At 40.1% G+C, this 16,207-nt stretch overlaps 1 protein-coding gene across 1 annotated transcript; it reads left to right on the top strand.

The window, feature by feature from the left end:
• Window positions 1-4,578: 4,578 nt before the first annotated feature.
• Window positions 4,579-16,207, top strand: alg14 (ALG14 UDP-N-acetylglucosaminyltransferase subunit). Its single transcript, XM_042510649.1, has 4 exons — window positions 4,579-5,014; window positions 6,726-6,877; window positions 7,655-7,777; window positions 14,911-16,207. Exons 1-4 carry the CDS (start codon window positions 4,870-4,872, stop codon window positions 15,139-15,141), a joined length of 651 nt encoding a protein of 216 aa, XP_042366583.1. The 5' UTR covers window positions 4,579-4,869; the 3' UTR covers window positions 15,142-16,207.

The following is a 16,207-nucleotide window of genomic DNA, read 5'->3' as shown; positions in this document are numbered from 1 at the left end:
CAAAGGAAAGGTGGGCGTGCTGCTGAGGGGGACGAACAACGAGCAAACGAGTTAAACCAGCTCTTCAACAGGTTTGACTCCTCTGCTCCACCCCCGTCATCACCAACCCCAGCCCCCAGCTTGTCACACACCACAGAACTTTTTCACACCCCACTGCCGTCTCCCACCGCACCCTCCCCCCAGACTGGACTACACCTCACAGCCGACCAGGTGATGAGAGAGCTGGAGAGGCTCAACCAGAGGAAGGCTGCAGGACCTGACGGCATCAGCCCCCGGGTGCTGAAGGCGTGTGCCAGCCAGCTGTGTGGTGTACTCCAGCACCTCTTCAACCTGAGCCTGCACCTTCAGAGAGTCCCAGTGCTATGGAAAACATCCTGCCTGGTCCCAGTGCCCAAGAAGAGACATCCTGTAGCACTGAACGACTTTAGGCCAATAGCACTGACCTCTCATGTTATGAAGGTCATGGAGAGACTGGTTCTAGCACATCTCAGACCACTGGTGTGCTCATCACAAGACCCCCTGCAGTTTGCATACCAGCCCCGAGTTGGTGTGGACGACGCAGTGCTGTATCTGCTGCAGAAGGCCTACTCCTCCCTGGACAGACCCAACACCTCAGTCCGCGTCCTGTTCTTCGACTTCTCCAGTGCCTTTAATACCATCCAGCCCAGACTGTTGAAGGCCAAACTGGAGGACATGCAGGTGGACGCTCCCCTGGTCACATGGATCGGTGACTACCTGACAGGCAGACCGCAGTTTGTGAAACTGCAGAGCTGCGTGTCTGAGCGACTGACCAGCAACGTCGGGGCCCCCCAGGGAACGGTGCTGTCCCCCTTCCTCTTCACCACCTACACTGCTGACTTCAAGTACTGTACAGAGTCGTGTCATCTCCAGAAGTTTTCAGATGACACGGCCATCGTGAGCAGTGTAGAGAATGGACGGGAGGACGAGTACAGGGACCTGGTGGACCGCTTTGTCAGGTGGTGTGGGGAGAATCACCTGCAGCTGAATGTGACAAAGACTAAAGAGATGGTGGTGGACTTCAGGAGGAACAGGCCCCCACCCTCTCCTGTCTGCATCAGTGGGACTGATGTGGAAATTGTCACATCATACAAGTACCTGGGCGTCCTTCTGGACAACAAACTGGAGTGGTCCACCAACACTGAGGCAGCCTACAAGAAGGGCCTGAGTCGGCTTTACTTCCTGAGGAGACTCAGGTCCTTCAATGTCTGCAACAGGATGCTCCTGATGTTTTATCAGTCTGTTGTTGCGAGCACCATCTTCTTTGCTGTGGTGTGCTGGGGGGCAGATTATTATTATTACTACTATTATTAATACTATCACTACTATTATGTGTGCGATGCCTTCAAACTGATGTTATTACCATTATTAGTATTATATGTACACCTCTAAATATTCCCCCTATTCTGCTGTCATCATTACCATGCTCATGTGTATCCTTTCCATCATCAGATTGCACCTTACCACTGCATTTGCACTACCTCAGTACTCTTTTGCACTACCTCAACATTCTATTTATTCTATTTTTATATATTTATGTTTATTTCTATCTTCTATTATTCTTCTTATTTTTCTGTGTATGTCTCTGTATGTCTTACGTGCCAAGCTGCTGTGACAACTAAATTTCCCTCCGGGGATCAATAAAGTCGTCTAAGTAAGTAAGTAAGATGGTGAATATTTGTAGTGTAAATGTTGAGCTAAAGGTGTGTATATGCTGGTACATGACAAGATTAGGATTTCTATACAGGGGGGTAAATGATATTTTAATTCTTGAATGGCGACTACAGTCATGTACGCAGAGATGTTGCCAGCCCAGCTGATGAATATTTTCTGCTCACAAGATATAAATCATAGGCTTTTTTATGACTAAAGAGAATAATATTCACACAGTTCTATATAACATATTGGCTGCACATATTTTAATACAGAACATAATAAGTTGGGTGTTACTGACACTCGAATACTTTTTCGGTCACTTTTCTTTGCCTCTGTAATTGGCATTACACTGCAGAGTTTTTAGCCTGATAGGTTCAGCTGCAGTAATAAAATGCATTTTGATGGTGTAAACTACAGATTTCTGTTAATGATTCGAATGAATATTATTTGTGGCCTACATGATTCAATGTTTCTATACAGAAATTTATAATAAGTTTCTCTTATTTTTTTCTAGTCAGCAGTTGAAAAAAATAGTGTCATGTCCATTTTGCAATGGATTATGGGTAATTGAACCTGTGAAGTCTGGCAGCCCAACAAAACAAAATGTAGCAAAACATTTCTTTCAACAGAAACAGTGGTGCTTAGAACACTATGTTGTGTTACGCAGACACACTTCCTTTTAATGTGGCAAGATTTCATTCAATTCAGTTCAAAGGGGCTTCACTGGCATCACAAGTAGGTGTGATGTTAAAACACAAAATGTAAGTGACAGGATTTGATATAGCCAAATTAAACTTCAGCCCAGCAGTGCCATTCAGCATTCCACCCTATATACTTCCTGATGCCACACAAGATCTGACATTATTAGAGAAGAAAAACAAGGATGGTAGGTTTATTGTTTATTTACAATAATCACAGACATATTGATGGTGACCACAGCTGTGTCCACATCTACACAGATGCATCAAAGAGTTTAGTTAACACAATGGGAAGAGCATTTACTGTCCCAGAGTTTAATGTCAAAGTAGGAAAAGGATCAGTGATGATGTTTATAGGAGAATTGCTTGCAGTGTTGTTAGCAGCGCAGTGGATAGATGATGCAAGAACCTTGAGAGCATTCATTGGTTCATACTGCAGCTCATAACTCATCAGCACATCAGTCATGCAGACAGCACAGCAGACAGTTTCATAAAAGTACAACAAACACTTTACAAAATTCAAATGATGGGACTTGGGATGGATAGAGGCGCATATTGGTAGCCTGTCAACGAAATGAAATAGCAGTTACAGAAAATAGTTGCATTCATATGACATTTACACAAAAACAATGAGAGGAAGGGAGCAAAAGACGAAAAATATTTTTTAGTCATCGTTTCTAATTTATTTCTTGTAAACAACAGGCCTATTTAGAAACCTAATGTAATTTTTATACAGGATACATGGTTAAAACCACAGTTTGATTTTATTATAAAGAGATATACTGCAGTTAGAAGGGATAGGGAATCTGGCAGAGGGGGAGGAGTTGCAACGTTTATACAGACTGGAATGAGTTTTAAAGTTATACAAGTAAACACAGATCAGGAAGCAATTGTGATTAAGGTATGGATGGACAAAGGTCCCATAGATATAATTAACTATTATAATCCATGTGAGAAATTAAATCAAGATATAGTAACCAATGCTGGGGGATCATTGCAAGTAAATGAAATATGGTGTGGGGATTTCAACTCGCATAACTCATTATGAAGAAGCAATAGTACAGACGCGAATGGTATAGTTGTGGAGGAATTTATTGATGATCACGGTTTCGTGTGTTTTAATACTATAGCAGGGACACAATATAATAGCACGAAAAACACAAACACAGCAATCGACTTGACGTTTGTAAATAGTGTAATAGCAGGTGTAAGCACATGGAGTGTGTTAAAGCAAACAACAGCGGGTAGCGATCACTATCCTGTGATGACTATAGTTGGCACAAAAATTTGTTTTTAAAAGGAAAAGAAAATTCCTTGATGGACATTGGGAAAGGCTAATTGGGATTCTTTCCAAGTAATCAGTGCAAGTAGATTTAAATAACTTCAAGAGGAGAACCAGGTGCATGTAAACATATTTAATGTGTTACTAGTTAATGGAATAATTCAATCTGCAAAGGAAGCAATCCCTAAAAGTACAGGAGCTAGACGTACCAAGAATGTACCCTGGTGGAATAGTGATTGTGACAAAGCCATAAAGGCTAGAAATAAGGAATTTAGGCAACTCAAAAAACTCCATTCTCAAGATGCTCTGACACAGTATAAAAGGGCCCAGACAATAGTAAGGAGAACAATAAGAACACAAAAATGCACATTTTGGAGGCAATATTGCAGCAGCATTGGAAGGGAAGTGCAGCTGTCAGATATCTGGGGCATGATTAGGAGAATGAGGGAGAAAAATGAACTACCAGTATTGAACAGTGGGGACAAAATGGCTGTCAACAACCACAGCTCAGATAATCTCACAGAGGAGGCCATGCAGAATAGAACCTGTATGTTACAAAATGGTAGAACACCTGACAAAGGATGCACTAGTAATTGTGTTGAGATTGATTAACAGGATTTGGGATTCTGGTCAAATTCCCTCCGTGTGGAAACAAACAATAATAATACCAGTTAAAAAAACAGGACAAAAACCACTCTGATCCATCTAGCTACAGACTGAGTTAGATAAAAGAATCTAGTTTTTTATTTTTTGTTTATTTTATTTATTTATATTTTAACTGCCTAATCGCTTGCTACACACTCCAGTCCAGTTGGTGGCGGTAATGCACCGGAAAGTAGGTTTGCCAACCGCCAATAAACCCCAAAGAAGAAGAAGAAGAAAAAGCGGAAGAAGAAGAAGAAGAAGAAGAAGAAGAAGAAGAAGAAGAAGAAGAAGAAGCAGAAGAAGAAGAAGAAGAAAATGCAGCTTCCTTATAATACATCCATGAGAAGAAGAGGCCTATTTGCTATTCAGATCATGGATGTATTTAGATCTGAATCAGATGGATCCAGTGGATCTGATCTACATTCCACCAGCTGGTGGTGGTGATGCGCCAACAAGTCTTGCCAACCGCTAATAAAGCAAAAAGAAGAAGACACACGCGAACTCCACCGCAGCTGTTTCATACATCCGTGGTTTTAATCCTTTTGAACCTTTTGAACTGCCGTGGCTGTCATGATGTCCCTGTTAGGAGCCGTGTTTGTTGTTTTGTTTACATGTTTGTTATTTATCCTCCGGTTATATAGTGTAGTGAAGACTGGATCCAGCTGTAAACCCGGAACGAGACGTCCGGTTACTATTCTGGTTGTCGCAGGATCAGGTAACGTGTCATTCATGACTATCATACATGCATGTACACTTCAGAGCCTGCTGGTCTCGTCTCTGCTGTCGTCTGCTGATCTCTGTTGATCTCTGTGGTACTGTGTCATTGTGTCCTCGCTAAGCTGAATGACTGCTCTATTTTGAACGTGTTTGTTCAGCTCAGGAGCGAGCCCACAGCCCGGGCTCCAGCTCTGTTAGCTTACACTGTTAGCATCCAAGCTAACAACACGGAAGTTTTTGGTGCTGAATTCTCGGGTGAAACTTTTTGAAGCGACACTTTCTCCAGCCTCAGTGTTATTCTGCTCAACCGGGACAAGCCCAACAAACAGTGAACATGACAGAGAACTTGTAAGAACAACAACAAAAGAGACAGTTTGCTCTTCTTTGCTCCGGACATGAACATTATTTTAATGAAGGGAATGAAAGTCCCAGCACACAGCAGCGCGCTCAGACTGACACTGACTTCAATAACAACTGACATTAAAAGCAGAAGGTGCGAGCTACGTGTTTGAAAGATGGCTTCCTCAGATTCCCTCTGTGTTTCATCCCTGTCAGCTGTTCCTCTGAAACCATCACGTGCTCATCAGCAGAGGATGACACAGCTGCACTGCATCTACCATCAATATAAAGTATAGTTTATAAAGTATATACAATTCATAAATACTCGCATAATAATAAGATATCAAAGCCTAGCATATATATAACAATACAGTGAAACAATAGAACCAGTTAAGTCTAAAAAAAAAAAAAACAACAACTTTACAATAAAACAATAGAACCAGAACAATTAAAAAATAGAACACATTTTAATAGTCCCCAGTGTTCTCTAATGATATCTTTCACCCTTCCAGAGATAACATTATATTCAGACACAGAAGAAACTGTTGTCCAAAGATCTATTGGATGGTCAGAATTATTGTTCTCTATATAGGGCACATGGTTGAATTTTTGTAAGTTGTTGCAGTCAAACAGTACCCTGGAGGGACTGCCAAATGCCCCCTCTATCACCAAAATTAGTGCATGCACACAGGTTTTCAAACACATCTGTACAGCTAAATCAAGTTGATAGACTGCACTCCCAGTGGCTGTGAACACACAAGTCTGCATAGCTTTAATCTGCTCTGAGTTTGAAAGAGAGACTGAATAAGGAATAAATAAAGAGAACAAACCACCACAAGCTGACAGACTTGGAATGATGTATTTAGTTGCTTGGGAAGAGATTAGTGGTGGCATGTAATTGCATCTCGCCAGTTAAGAAGCTGGAATTACCGCTTTCACCTGGATGTTTTGTTCCCATCAATGCCGATCGGAGCTGGCGGCAATAAAAACCTGTGTCTACTGCAGTCATTTGACCCAGGTATGACTGCTGATTGTATCCATTCCCACTGCATTAAAAAGCCTGATGTTAGTGTTTTTTGTGCAGTGGGAATGAGGCCAAAGTCTCATAAGTCACATCCAAGTGTCCTTTACTTGTCTCTTTTTTTGCGTCTTAGTTCCTCCTAGCAGGGATGCATGAAGGAAACCCTGCAAGGAGTGAGGAAACAAGGGCTTCAAGATGACAGACCAGAACGCTTTCTGTTTAAGCGAGGATTGAGCAATTGTGAAATCAGAGACTTGGAATGCAGCCTGTGTTGAAAGATCACGTTCACATTCTTCTCCATCATGCGTTCATCATGTGTCACTGACAGTGTGTGTTGTGTATTTCCCAGGGGGCCACACCACAGAGATCCTGCGGCTGATGGAGTGCCTGTCTGCAGCCTACACACCTCGACACTATGTGATTGCTGACACTGACAGGATGAGTGAGGAGAAAATCTGCTCCTTTGAAACATCCAGACAGCACTCAGACTCTGAGTCACAGGTACACAGCTGGACATAGGTTGCTCTGCATGTCAGAATGTTGTTGACCTGTCCCAGCCAGTGTGCTCAGTCCAGACATGTCGTTATCACACATCTATTACCATCCAAAAACGCCAGTTAGAACACGAGGTCCTTTGTAAGAGAAACCACTGTCAATAACAGTCTAACTGATCTAAATTCATCTCAGATATTTATCATCGTTATCAATTGAGGTTAAACTTTATTGAATAAGGCCATCCCCGCCCCCCTTCCGTTTTATAAGACTGCATTTATTTTTGTTTGGGTCATTATAATGTAGACATTTTATGTATCAGGTAAAGTAGCCACAACCTGTTCAGTTGACTCATTTGGTCTATGAACGTCATGCATCATTTCAACAACCATGACAGCAGCAGCCTGACCAGCACAGACACACAGACAGGTAAGACACAGGGTCATGCAATGCAGTAGGAGCTCTTGTAGCGCCTGCTGAGACAGGCGAGACACACTCACAGACACACAGAGACACGTGAGACACTGACTTTCTCAGAGTTATGCGATGCAGTAACAGCTCTTGTAGCTCCTGCTGCATCATGCCTGAGGGAGCCAGTTCCTACTGACAAGAACATATCCATAGCATCATGTGACCAAGATAAGACTGAAAAGGGTTTCCATTGCAGTTTTGCCAAATATGACTTCTTCGCATCACCTGAAATACCACCTTGTGCAATTGTAATGTATGTTTGTATGTGTTGTCATACAAATGATTAAGTGTGATACATGTGCCCTTGTTCCCCAGTTCACTATCTGTCGGGTCCCTCGGAGCCGGGAGGTGCATCAGTCTTGGAGTTCCTCTGTTATCAGCACCCTGGATGCCCTGCGTTACTCCCTCCCTCTGGTGTTCAGACTCAGACCGGACATGGTGAGTGGACCACCGATCAGTAGCTGTCCGCACACCCTGGCACAAACGCACACAGTACTGACAGACTACTACACACCAGACAGGGAGGTTCTAACCCTGTGAAAAGAGAGCTGCATGGGGGTTGCAGCAGGTGCCCACAATAGGCCACTGTATTGGATGCATGCATGTACTTCCAGTGCCTGGAAATCTTTGGAAATACAAATCTTAACTCCTCTGGTGTTATTTCCTGCAGCCAGAGGGAGCGCAAGATCAGGTGATGAAATCTGCTAATTTTTATGCAGACTCTAACGTTATAGTTATTGCATAGTAAGAAATGTAAATTGACGGCTTAATTTTACCAGTTAGAAATTGAAAGGTTTGTAACATCCATGCTTACATCTGCAATTACATGATCTATTTCATTTAGCAGTGTTAAAGTAACAGTGTTTAACATCTGTTGACTGACTGAAGTATTGTGCTTTGTGAGGTGCACTTCTCTCTCAAAGCAGAATGGACAGGATACTAGTGCTGCCCTGTCTGTACTGTGACTTGGATGATGACTTCTCCAGACTCCAGAGTAGCTCGGGTGGTTTCCTGCAAACCAAACTCTCTCAACTTCTTTGAGCCCAGAGGCCACAATTCATCCCGGTCCTCTCCCCCTCTGTCTGAGAGTGTTTTTTTAAAAAAAAAAAAAAATTAACAATTTACAGCATACATAATAACCATTGTTACAGCCATGGGGTTAGAGAGAGTAGAAGAAGAAAAAACACAACACAGAGAGAAGAGAAAAGAAAGAAAGAAAAAACAAAAAAGCAAAAAAAGTGCATGCATTATTATATATATGCATTCATCAAGTTTTATAGTATTTTTCCAAGACAGAGCCAGTTTTCAGAGCCTTCTTGCTTTTAAGTCCAGTAATAGTAATGTAATATTGCTTCAGTTCATTTAGGAATTGATCAAAGCTGGGTTTGGAGTCAGTCCATTTTTTCTTATGAATGTGAAATTTTCCTAGAAAAAGCAGTAGCTGTACAAAAAATAAAGTATTTTTGTTTTTGATTTTCTTCAAAACAAATAAAAATATCTTTTTCTTTTAAGTTGAGTACTTGTCCAGTTCTCCTGTTAATGTAATTTTGCACATCCCTCTAGAAGATCTTAGCATACATACAGTAATAAAACAGATGGCAAGTGGTTTCTTCCTCAGATGCACAGAAAACACAAGAATATTCAATATCAATATTAAACCTCTCTAAGGTTTTCTTTGCTGGATATATTTTGTGCATTATTTTAAATAAAACCTCTTTAACTTTATTTTTCAAAAAAAATGTATCCCCAATTAACCAAATTTTCCCCCAGTCAATATCTCCGTACATCGATGTCCAAAAGACTTTTGCTGAGGGTACAGTTACAGTCAGCGTGAGGCTCCTGACAAATTTATTTGAGCATTTGTTCTTATTAACATCAATTCTTCCGAGAAACAACGTATTACTGGGGTGGTCGATCCTAAACACAATTGATCCTCTAATCTGCTGCAGTACACTCCTTGGTATAGCATCAAAGACCACTGCATATTCTTTTGGGGTAATTGGTACTTTAAATTTGTCAAGGAATTCGCCATACCTTAGTAGCTGTCCCTCAGCATTCACCAGTTGCTGAACTAAAAAAATGCCATTCTCAACCCATTTTTTATAGTACAATGATTTGTTCTTATATTGAATATTCTTGTTATTCCAAATGAAGTATCTTGTTGGCAAGAAGTTATGCTTGTACACCATTTTCCAGGCCAGCAATGCTTGCTTATGAAAATTGGCTAATTTAACAATTTATCAATCTTATAATCACACTTTAACAGAAATTTCAGACCACCAATTGACTTAAATGTGGTTTGGGAAAGTATTCCATATATTGTCTTTTTCTTTGATTAAGGTAATTAACAATTTAACTTTGAAAGTATTATTTAATGTTTCAAAACTTAATACCTCCAGACCACTGTCCCTTCTCAAGTTACATAAAATGACTTTCCGTAGGTAATGAGATCTGTTCCTCTAAATGAAGTTGAATAGAGTTTTGTCCAATTTTTTATATATTGCAGCAGGCATTTCCAGTGATAAGGAAACATATACAGCTCGAGATATCCCCTCTGCTTTAGAAAATAAAACCCTGCCATTCAATGAGAGATCTCTCATCAGCCACATGTTGATTTTTTTGTTATTTGTTCCACTATGGGGTCAAAGTTAAAGGCACTGTGAAGTTTTTCATTTTTATCAATAACAACACCTATATATGTAACTCTGTTCTTCACAGGGATACCATTCACTTCAGATCGATCACATGCCTTTAGTGGTAATAACACAGATTTGTTTAAATTCATTTTTAGACCTGACACGGCAGAGAACTTCTCAATACAATTAACTGCTTTAACCACCTCGTACCTGTTAGGTATAAAAAACAGTGGTATCAGCCAATTGAGCCAATTTAAGTTCTCTGTTCAAGGCTTTTATACCTTAGAATAAGCCTTTTTTGATATGCACAGCCATGATTTGGGTTACCAGGAGGAACAAGACGGGACTCAGAGGACATCCCTGTCTTATTCCCATACAGATGTCAAATCTAGGAGTAGTACCGTGGGCTAGCTTAACAGAGCGGTTACAACCCCTATACAAAGTTTTAACCGCCTTCCTAAAGTGACTTCCAAAACCAAAGCATTTCATAGTTTTAAGCATAAATTGGTGACTTATTGAATCAAATGCCTTATAAAAATCAACAAATAAAATGAAACTCTCATCTAATATATATTCATATAATAATCGTATCTTATTACATATATTTCTTCCAGGCATAAAACCGGATTGTTATTCGTCAATAATGTCATCCAGTCCTGACTTTAATCTTTTCGCAAAAACCATGGCAAATATTTTTGCATCGTTATTCAGCAAACTAATTGGTCTCCAATTCTCAATACTCAGTTAATCTTTTTTTGGTTTAGGAATCAATTTAATCAGACCTTGGCAGAGAGTTGGCAGAAGTTGTTCTTTGACTAGGGCTTCTTTATACACAGTTACTAAAAATGGGGCTAATATTTCACTAAATTCTTTATAAAATTCACATATTAGCCCATCATTACCGGGAGATATATTTTCTTTTAGGGAGTCAATCCATCTTTGTACCTCTGTTAAGCTAATCCTCCGGTCACACACAGTTTTAAAGCTGTCATCAATACATTTAATGTCCTTTTTGATATCTTGCAAATATAAATCAATGCTGCCTTCATTTTCAATATCAGCCACATATAGTTTCTGGTAAATATGGGAGATATATTTTTCATCCTCACATACTTGGTCATGAATGTTCAGTTTACATAGGATAACTCAAAGTTCCTTTTTTTCCAGATTAAAAAAAGTATTTGGTACACTTTTCACCTTGTTCTAGCCACTTCCACAACAAATGCTCCTCAAGCCTTTTCCTCATAAATTCTGTCCAAGACAAGTTTTAAAGCTGACAATTCCTTTAGTTCTTCCCCAGACAGGCTTAATTTCTCTGATAGTCTTATTATATTTGTAATTATTTGATGTTCTCTTTCTCTACTTGCTTTGGCTATTTTTTCCCAAATGTAATAGCTATCCATCTAATGTCATATTTCATTAGTTCCCAGTATTTCCCAAAACTGTTTAGAGAGTCTGCTTGCCTCCGATATTTCTCAATTATTTTTTGGGCTTCATTTTTAAATTGCTTATTTTGTAATAGTATTCTATTCAATTTCCAGTGATCTCTGTTAAAGGTGTATCTATTTGTAGCCATATTGATCTTAATGACCTCTGTCTCAGAGTTTCATTGAGCTTCACTGCTTGCCAGTTTAATCTTTACACTGCTCACCACAGTTCCTCAGTTTGAGTGTGGGGGATAGTACATGTTCTCTTGTACACATTCACTCTCAGTTCTGTTTAGCTTGACATTTAACATGACTCTCAAAAACAGACACACATCAGTTCCTGTACCAGCCTTTACTAGCTTTTTCAGACTAAAATGAACCATCATGACCTCTCATCACAGCTGTGGGCGTCACTGTTATAAAGTGTGAGTACCAACAGCTACACAAGTGTAATTGATAGTATTTGTCCTAAAATATGCATCATTGTAGTGTTTAAGAAAAGTTCCATTTTGTTACAGTCTCGAATTCTTAAAAAAAAAGTATGTATAATAAAAATAAAACACATTTTAACACACTATGATACAGCCCTCATTCCAAAAAAGTTGGGATACTGTAAACCGTAAAGTAAAACAGAATACAAATATTTGCATTTCATTTTTGACCTATATTCAAATGAATACAGTACAAAGATAAATTGTGGTTTTAAACTGATAAACTTTAGAGCTTTTTGTAAATATACACTCGTTTTAAATTTGAGGCCTGCAACATGGTTTAGAAAAGTTGTGACAGGAGCATGTTTACTGCCTTGTGTCATGGCTTTTTCCTTTAACAACACTCAAAAAGTGTTTCGGAACTGAGGACACTAATTGCTCAAGTTCAGAAAGTGAAATGATTTCCCACTCTTGCTTGATGTACGACTTCAGTTGCTTAACACTCCAAGGTTTCAGTTATTGTATTATGTGCTTCATAATGCACCACACATGTTCAATGGGAGCCAGGTCTGGACTGGAGCAGGTCAGTTTAGTAGCTGCGCTCTTTTACTACGAAGCCATGCTCTTGGAAGACATGCAGAATGTGTCTCATTGTCTCACTGGAATAAGCAGGGAAGTCCCTGAAAATGATGTGTGGATGGCAGCATATGTTGCTCCAAAACCTGTATGTACCTTTCAGCATTCATGTTGCCTTCACAGTTGATGATGCCATGAGCACTAACACCCCTCCATACCATCAGAGCTGCTGGCTTTGAACTTTGAGCTGGTAACAATCTGAACAGTCCTTTCCTCCTTAGTCCGGAGGACAAGACGTCCATGATTTCCAGCAACAATTTGAAATGTGGACTCTGCGGTATTTCTGGATGTTGTTGATAAATTGCTTTCACTCTGCATGGTAGATTCTTAAAGTGGAGATGAAACACTGAACAATATGACTATGTGGTTTGTTTGAGATTCACCTTAGATAAGATATGACACTACAGTCAAACTTGTTATCCACTTAGGTTTCACCAGCAGGATGCAGTCATCTTACAACAAGCTAGCTGGGGATGTCACTGGGTTGCTTTTTATGATGAGCAAAGAGCACAACACTGTACTTTGTAATTTAACTATTTTATGACTTAATAAGTGTTGATACAGGGGAGTTTGAGAGTTTTAAGGAGATGCAGACAGCTACAGCCAAAGTGGAAAACTGCCTGACTATCTTTTTGAAGCCAATAAGATCAGCTCCATATTCCCATGGAGCTGGATGACAGCGGCAAAAGTGAAGAGCTGTATGAAATTGACTGCCGTAAAATTCGATGTCATGTTGCTGCAGCTGACAAACCATGCAAAACACTTCTCCATATCAAAGATGTGCTTTACCACTGTCTCCATAAAACTGTCAGACCACAACAACAACACAAGATGCTAATAATGTTATGTTAATATTATTATGTTGCAGCTAACATAGCTAATGTTAGCCTGATCCAGCAGTCATGTCTACAAGCCACCTTATATCTTGGTCAGCATCATTCTCACCAGCCGAGTCACATGATTGTTGGGCATTTTCTGCATCACAAAGCATCGGTTAAACAAACAAACGGTATGACTTACCATCAGAAAAACTGTCCGGGCTGGGTATCACGTGTGCTTCCTAGTTAGATTATGTGGTATAATTTATTGTGGTGTGGTACTGTAAAACATGTCTTAAAGTACAGAATTTACTAAGCAGTTCTTCACAACTCCTCCTGGAAAACAGGCCAACAACGGAGATGTACTATCCAACAAGTTTTCATGTCAAGTCATCACATGTTACTGCTTTGCAGTGGACTTCTGTGTCTACGTATTTTCTTTTGGTATCTTTCTGCGTCTGCTTTTTACGTCCCAGGCCATGGCCATGGTGGGATTACTGTGTAGATGTTTACAATCGGCTGCACGTTTCATCCGCGTTTCATGCTGACGTGAAAAGTGGCTTTTGGCGTCACAATCTTACGCCAAAAGCACTGTCAAAGCGGCAGTATTTTATGAGTTCGGAATGAGAACGGACTGAAGCATTCCAGTGATGTCACCAGCTAGTTTGCTGGAAGATGGCCATCTCTATCAAATCTGGGTGAATATCAAGTTTGATAGCAGTCATATCTTACCTAAAGTAAAAATTAAAGGAACCACAGTCATATTGTTCAGTGTTTCTTCTCCACTTTAACTTGCATTTGTAGATTCAGTCATGAATTTTGTTTACTGACAGTTGTTTCCAAAGCTTTCCCGAGTCCAGTAGTGTAGTTATATCCCATATATAATCACATTGGTTTTTGATGCAGTGCGCCTTAAGGGGTCAAAGGTCACAGCTTTCTCCAGACTCTGCAAATGATTTGATGATATTATGGATTATAGATGGTGATGTCCCTAAATTCCTCGCCAATGTTCATTGAGAAACGTTCTTAAACTGTTTATCACATGTGACTGTAACCTGCTCATCCGTAGAATGTGCCAAACAAGTCTTTTTTGAGCATTCCACAACTTTCTCAGTCTTTTGTTGCCCCTGTCCCAATTTTAGGAATGTGTTGAAGGCATCAAATTCAGAATGAGTGTATATTTACAAAAAAAAGTTAAGTTTATAATTTTAAACATCAAATATCTTATCTTTGTACTGTGTTCAACTGAATATAGACAACAGATTTTCAAATCATTGCAATCTGTTTTTATTTATGTTTCACAGCTTCCAACTTTTTAGAATTGGGATAGAACAACATCATTGTTCATACTTAGGAGAGACCCATGCCTGCAAAAGTACTGAATTATGAACTAGTGATATCCAAACCAGAAAAGAAGAGAAACTATAGAAAGTCTGTAGGTATCTACAAAAGGAAAAAAACATATTAACACACAAACATTTTCTACATGTACTCTACTGTTGTTTGGAGACGACAGAAGCTAGATGCTGCTTTCTATGTAGCTTATGAAAAATTGTCAATGTGACTTCCTGGAAATGTGCTTGTCTGTCTCCTTTTGAGTGTGTGTGTGTTTTGTTGTTTCAGGTGTTATGTAATGGCCCGGGGACCTGCGTTCCCCTGTGTGTGGCTGGACTCCTGCTTGGAATTCTGGGGATGAAGAAAGTCCTGATAGTTTATGTTGAAAGTATTTGCCGTGTGCAGACGCTGTCACTTACCGGAAAGATCCTGTACCCAATATCAGACTATTTCTTTGTGCAGTGGTCCTCCCTGCGGGACAGATACCCCAAATCCATTTTCCTTGGAAGAATAGTGTGAAAACATTTGTTACACATGGACAGTAATGCAGAATGAAATCGGTAATGTCTTTGGTTTATTTGTGTGGTCATGAATACATGCTGATGTTTTATTATTGGTGGATATCCAATCAGTGCTGATGGTAAATGCTGAAGAGGAAAAACTGAAGAATAAATTCCTCAGTGTGTGCTGTATTGACAGACAATCTGAGTTTTCCTTCATGTACAGCCCTTATTACAGTTCCTGCATGTACGAGGATGCATTGCACCAAAGTTCCTAAATCCCAAACGCTCCCCACACCTGCCAGGCACATGGAGTCAGCTGTCGCAAACACGCCATCTAACATGACTGTAACACCGGGAGAAAAAACATCATCAAACTAATAATGCTACAGTATTATCAACAAAAAGCAGGCCTGATCCTCCTCAGCTGACACCGAGCAGCTGCTCTTGGTTTTACCTCGGAAATGGAAGCGAAATAAAATGACAGAAAACAGCCATCGATGTACTCAACCAGTCATCAAATATTTGTCCAACAGTCCAACTGTGGTCTCTAGCACACCTCTGACCAAAAGATGAACAAAAATTTCACGCAAAGTGATGCACACACAGGCTCTTTCTGGCCTGTAGCTGAGTTGGCCAGCACACTGTAAAAAATATCATCTTGACATCCTCTGTCTGCACTCAGAATAAATAATGCTATTTAACCTTGCAGCTAGTTTGCAATGTGAGAAGAAGGAAGATTAGTTTTTCAGCCCCTGGCGATGTGAAACATGCTTCAATGTGGACACACCTGTGTTCCAGCAGCTTCTAATTCATAGCAGATCTGCTTTTTGGTAGCCTGGTCAGACCATCTGAATCATGTGAGCTCAACATTCTGTTTACCTGCCTCAGTCTGAACTCTTTGCCACCCCAAACACTTTCAGTGGGCGCCTTCAGCCAATCCTGACATTAGCACTAGCGTCTGCTCCTCTATGACTGTGGCCAGTCATAGAGGAGCAGAGGGTTTCCATGACAGATTTGTGTAAAACTTGTGTAAGATTTGTGTAAAATTTTCGGAATGTCGATAAAACACAATTGTGAGATGA

This window comes from Plectropomus leopardus, chromosome 21, assembly GCF_008729295.1.
Source record: "Plectropomus leopardus isolate mb chromosome 21, YSFRI_Pleo_2.0, whole genome shotgun sequence".
NCBI lineage: Eukaryota > Metazoa > Chordata > Actinopteri > Perciformes > Serranidae > Plectropomus > Plectropomus leopardus.
This window is presented reverse-complemented; position numbering and strand designations above follow the sequence as displayed.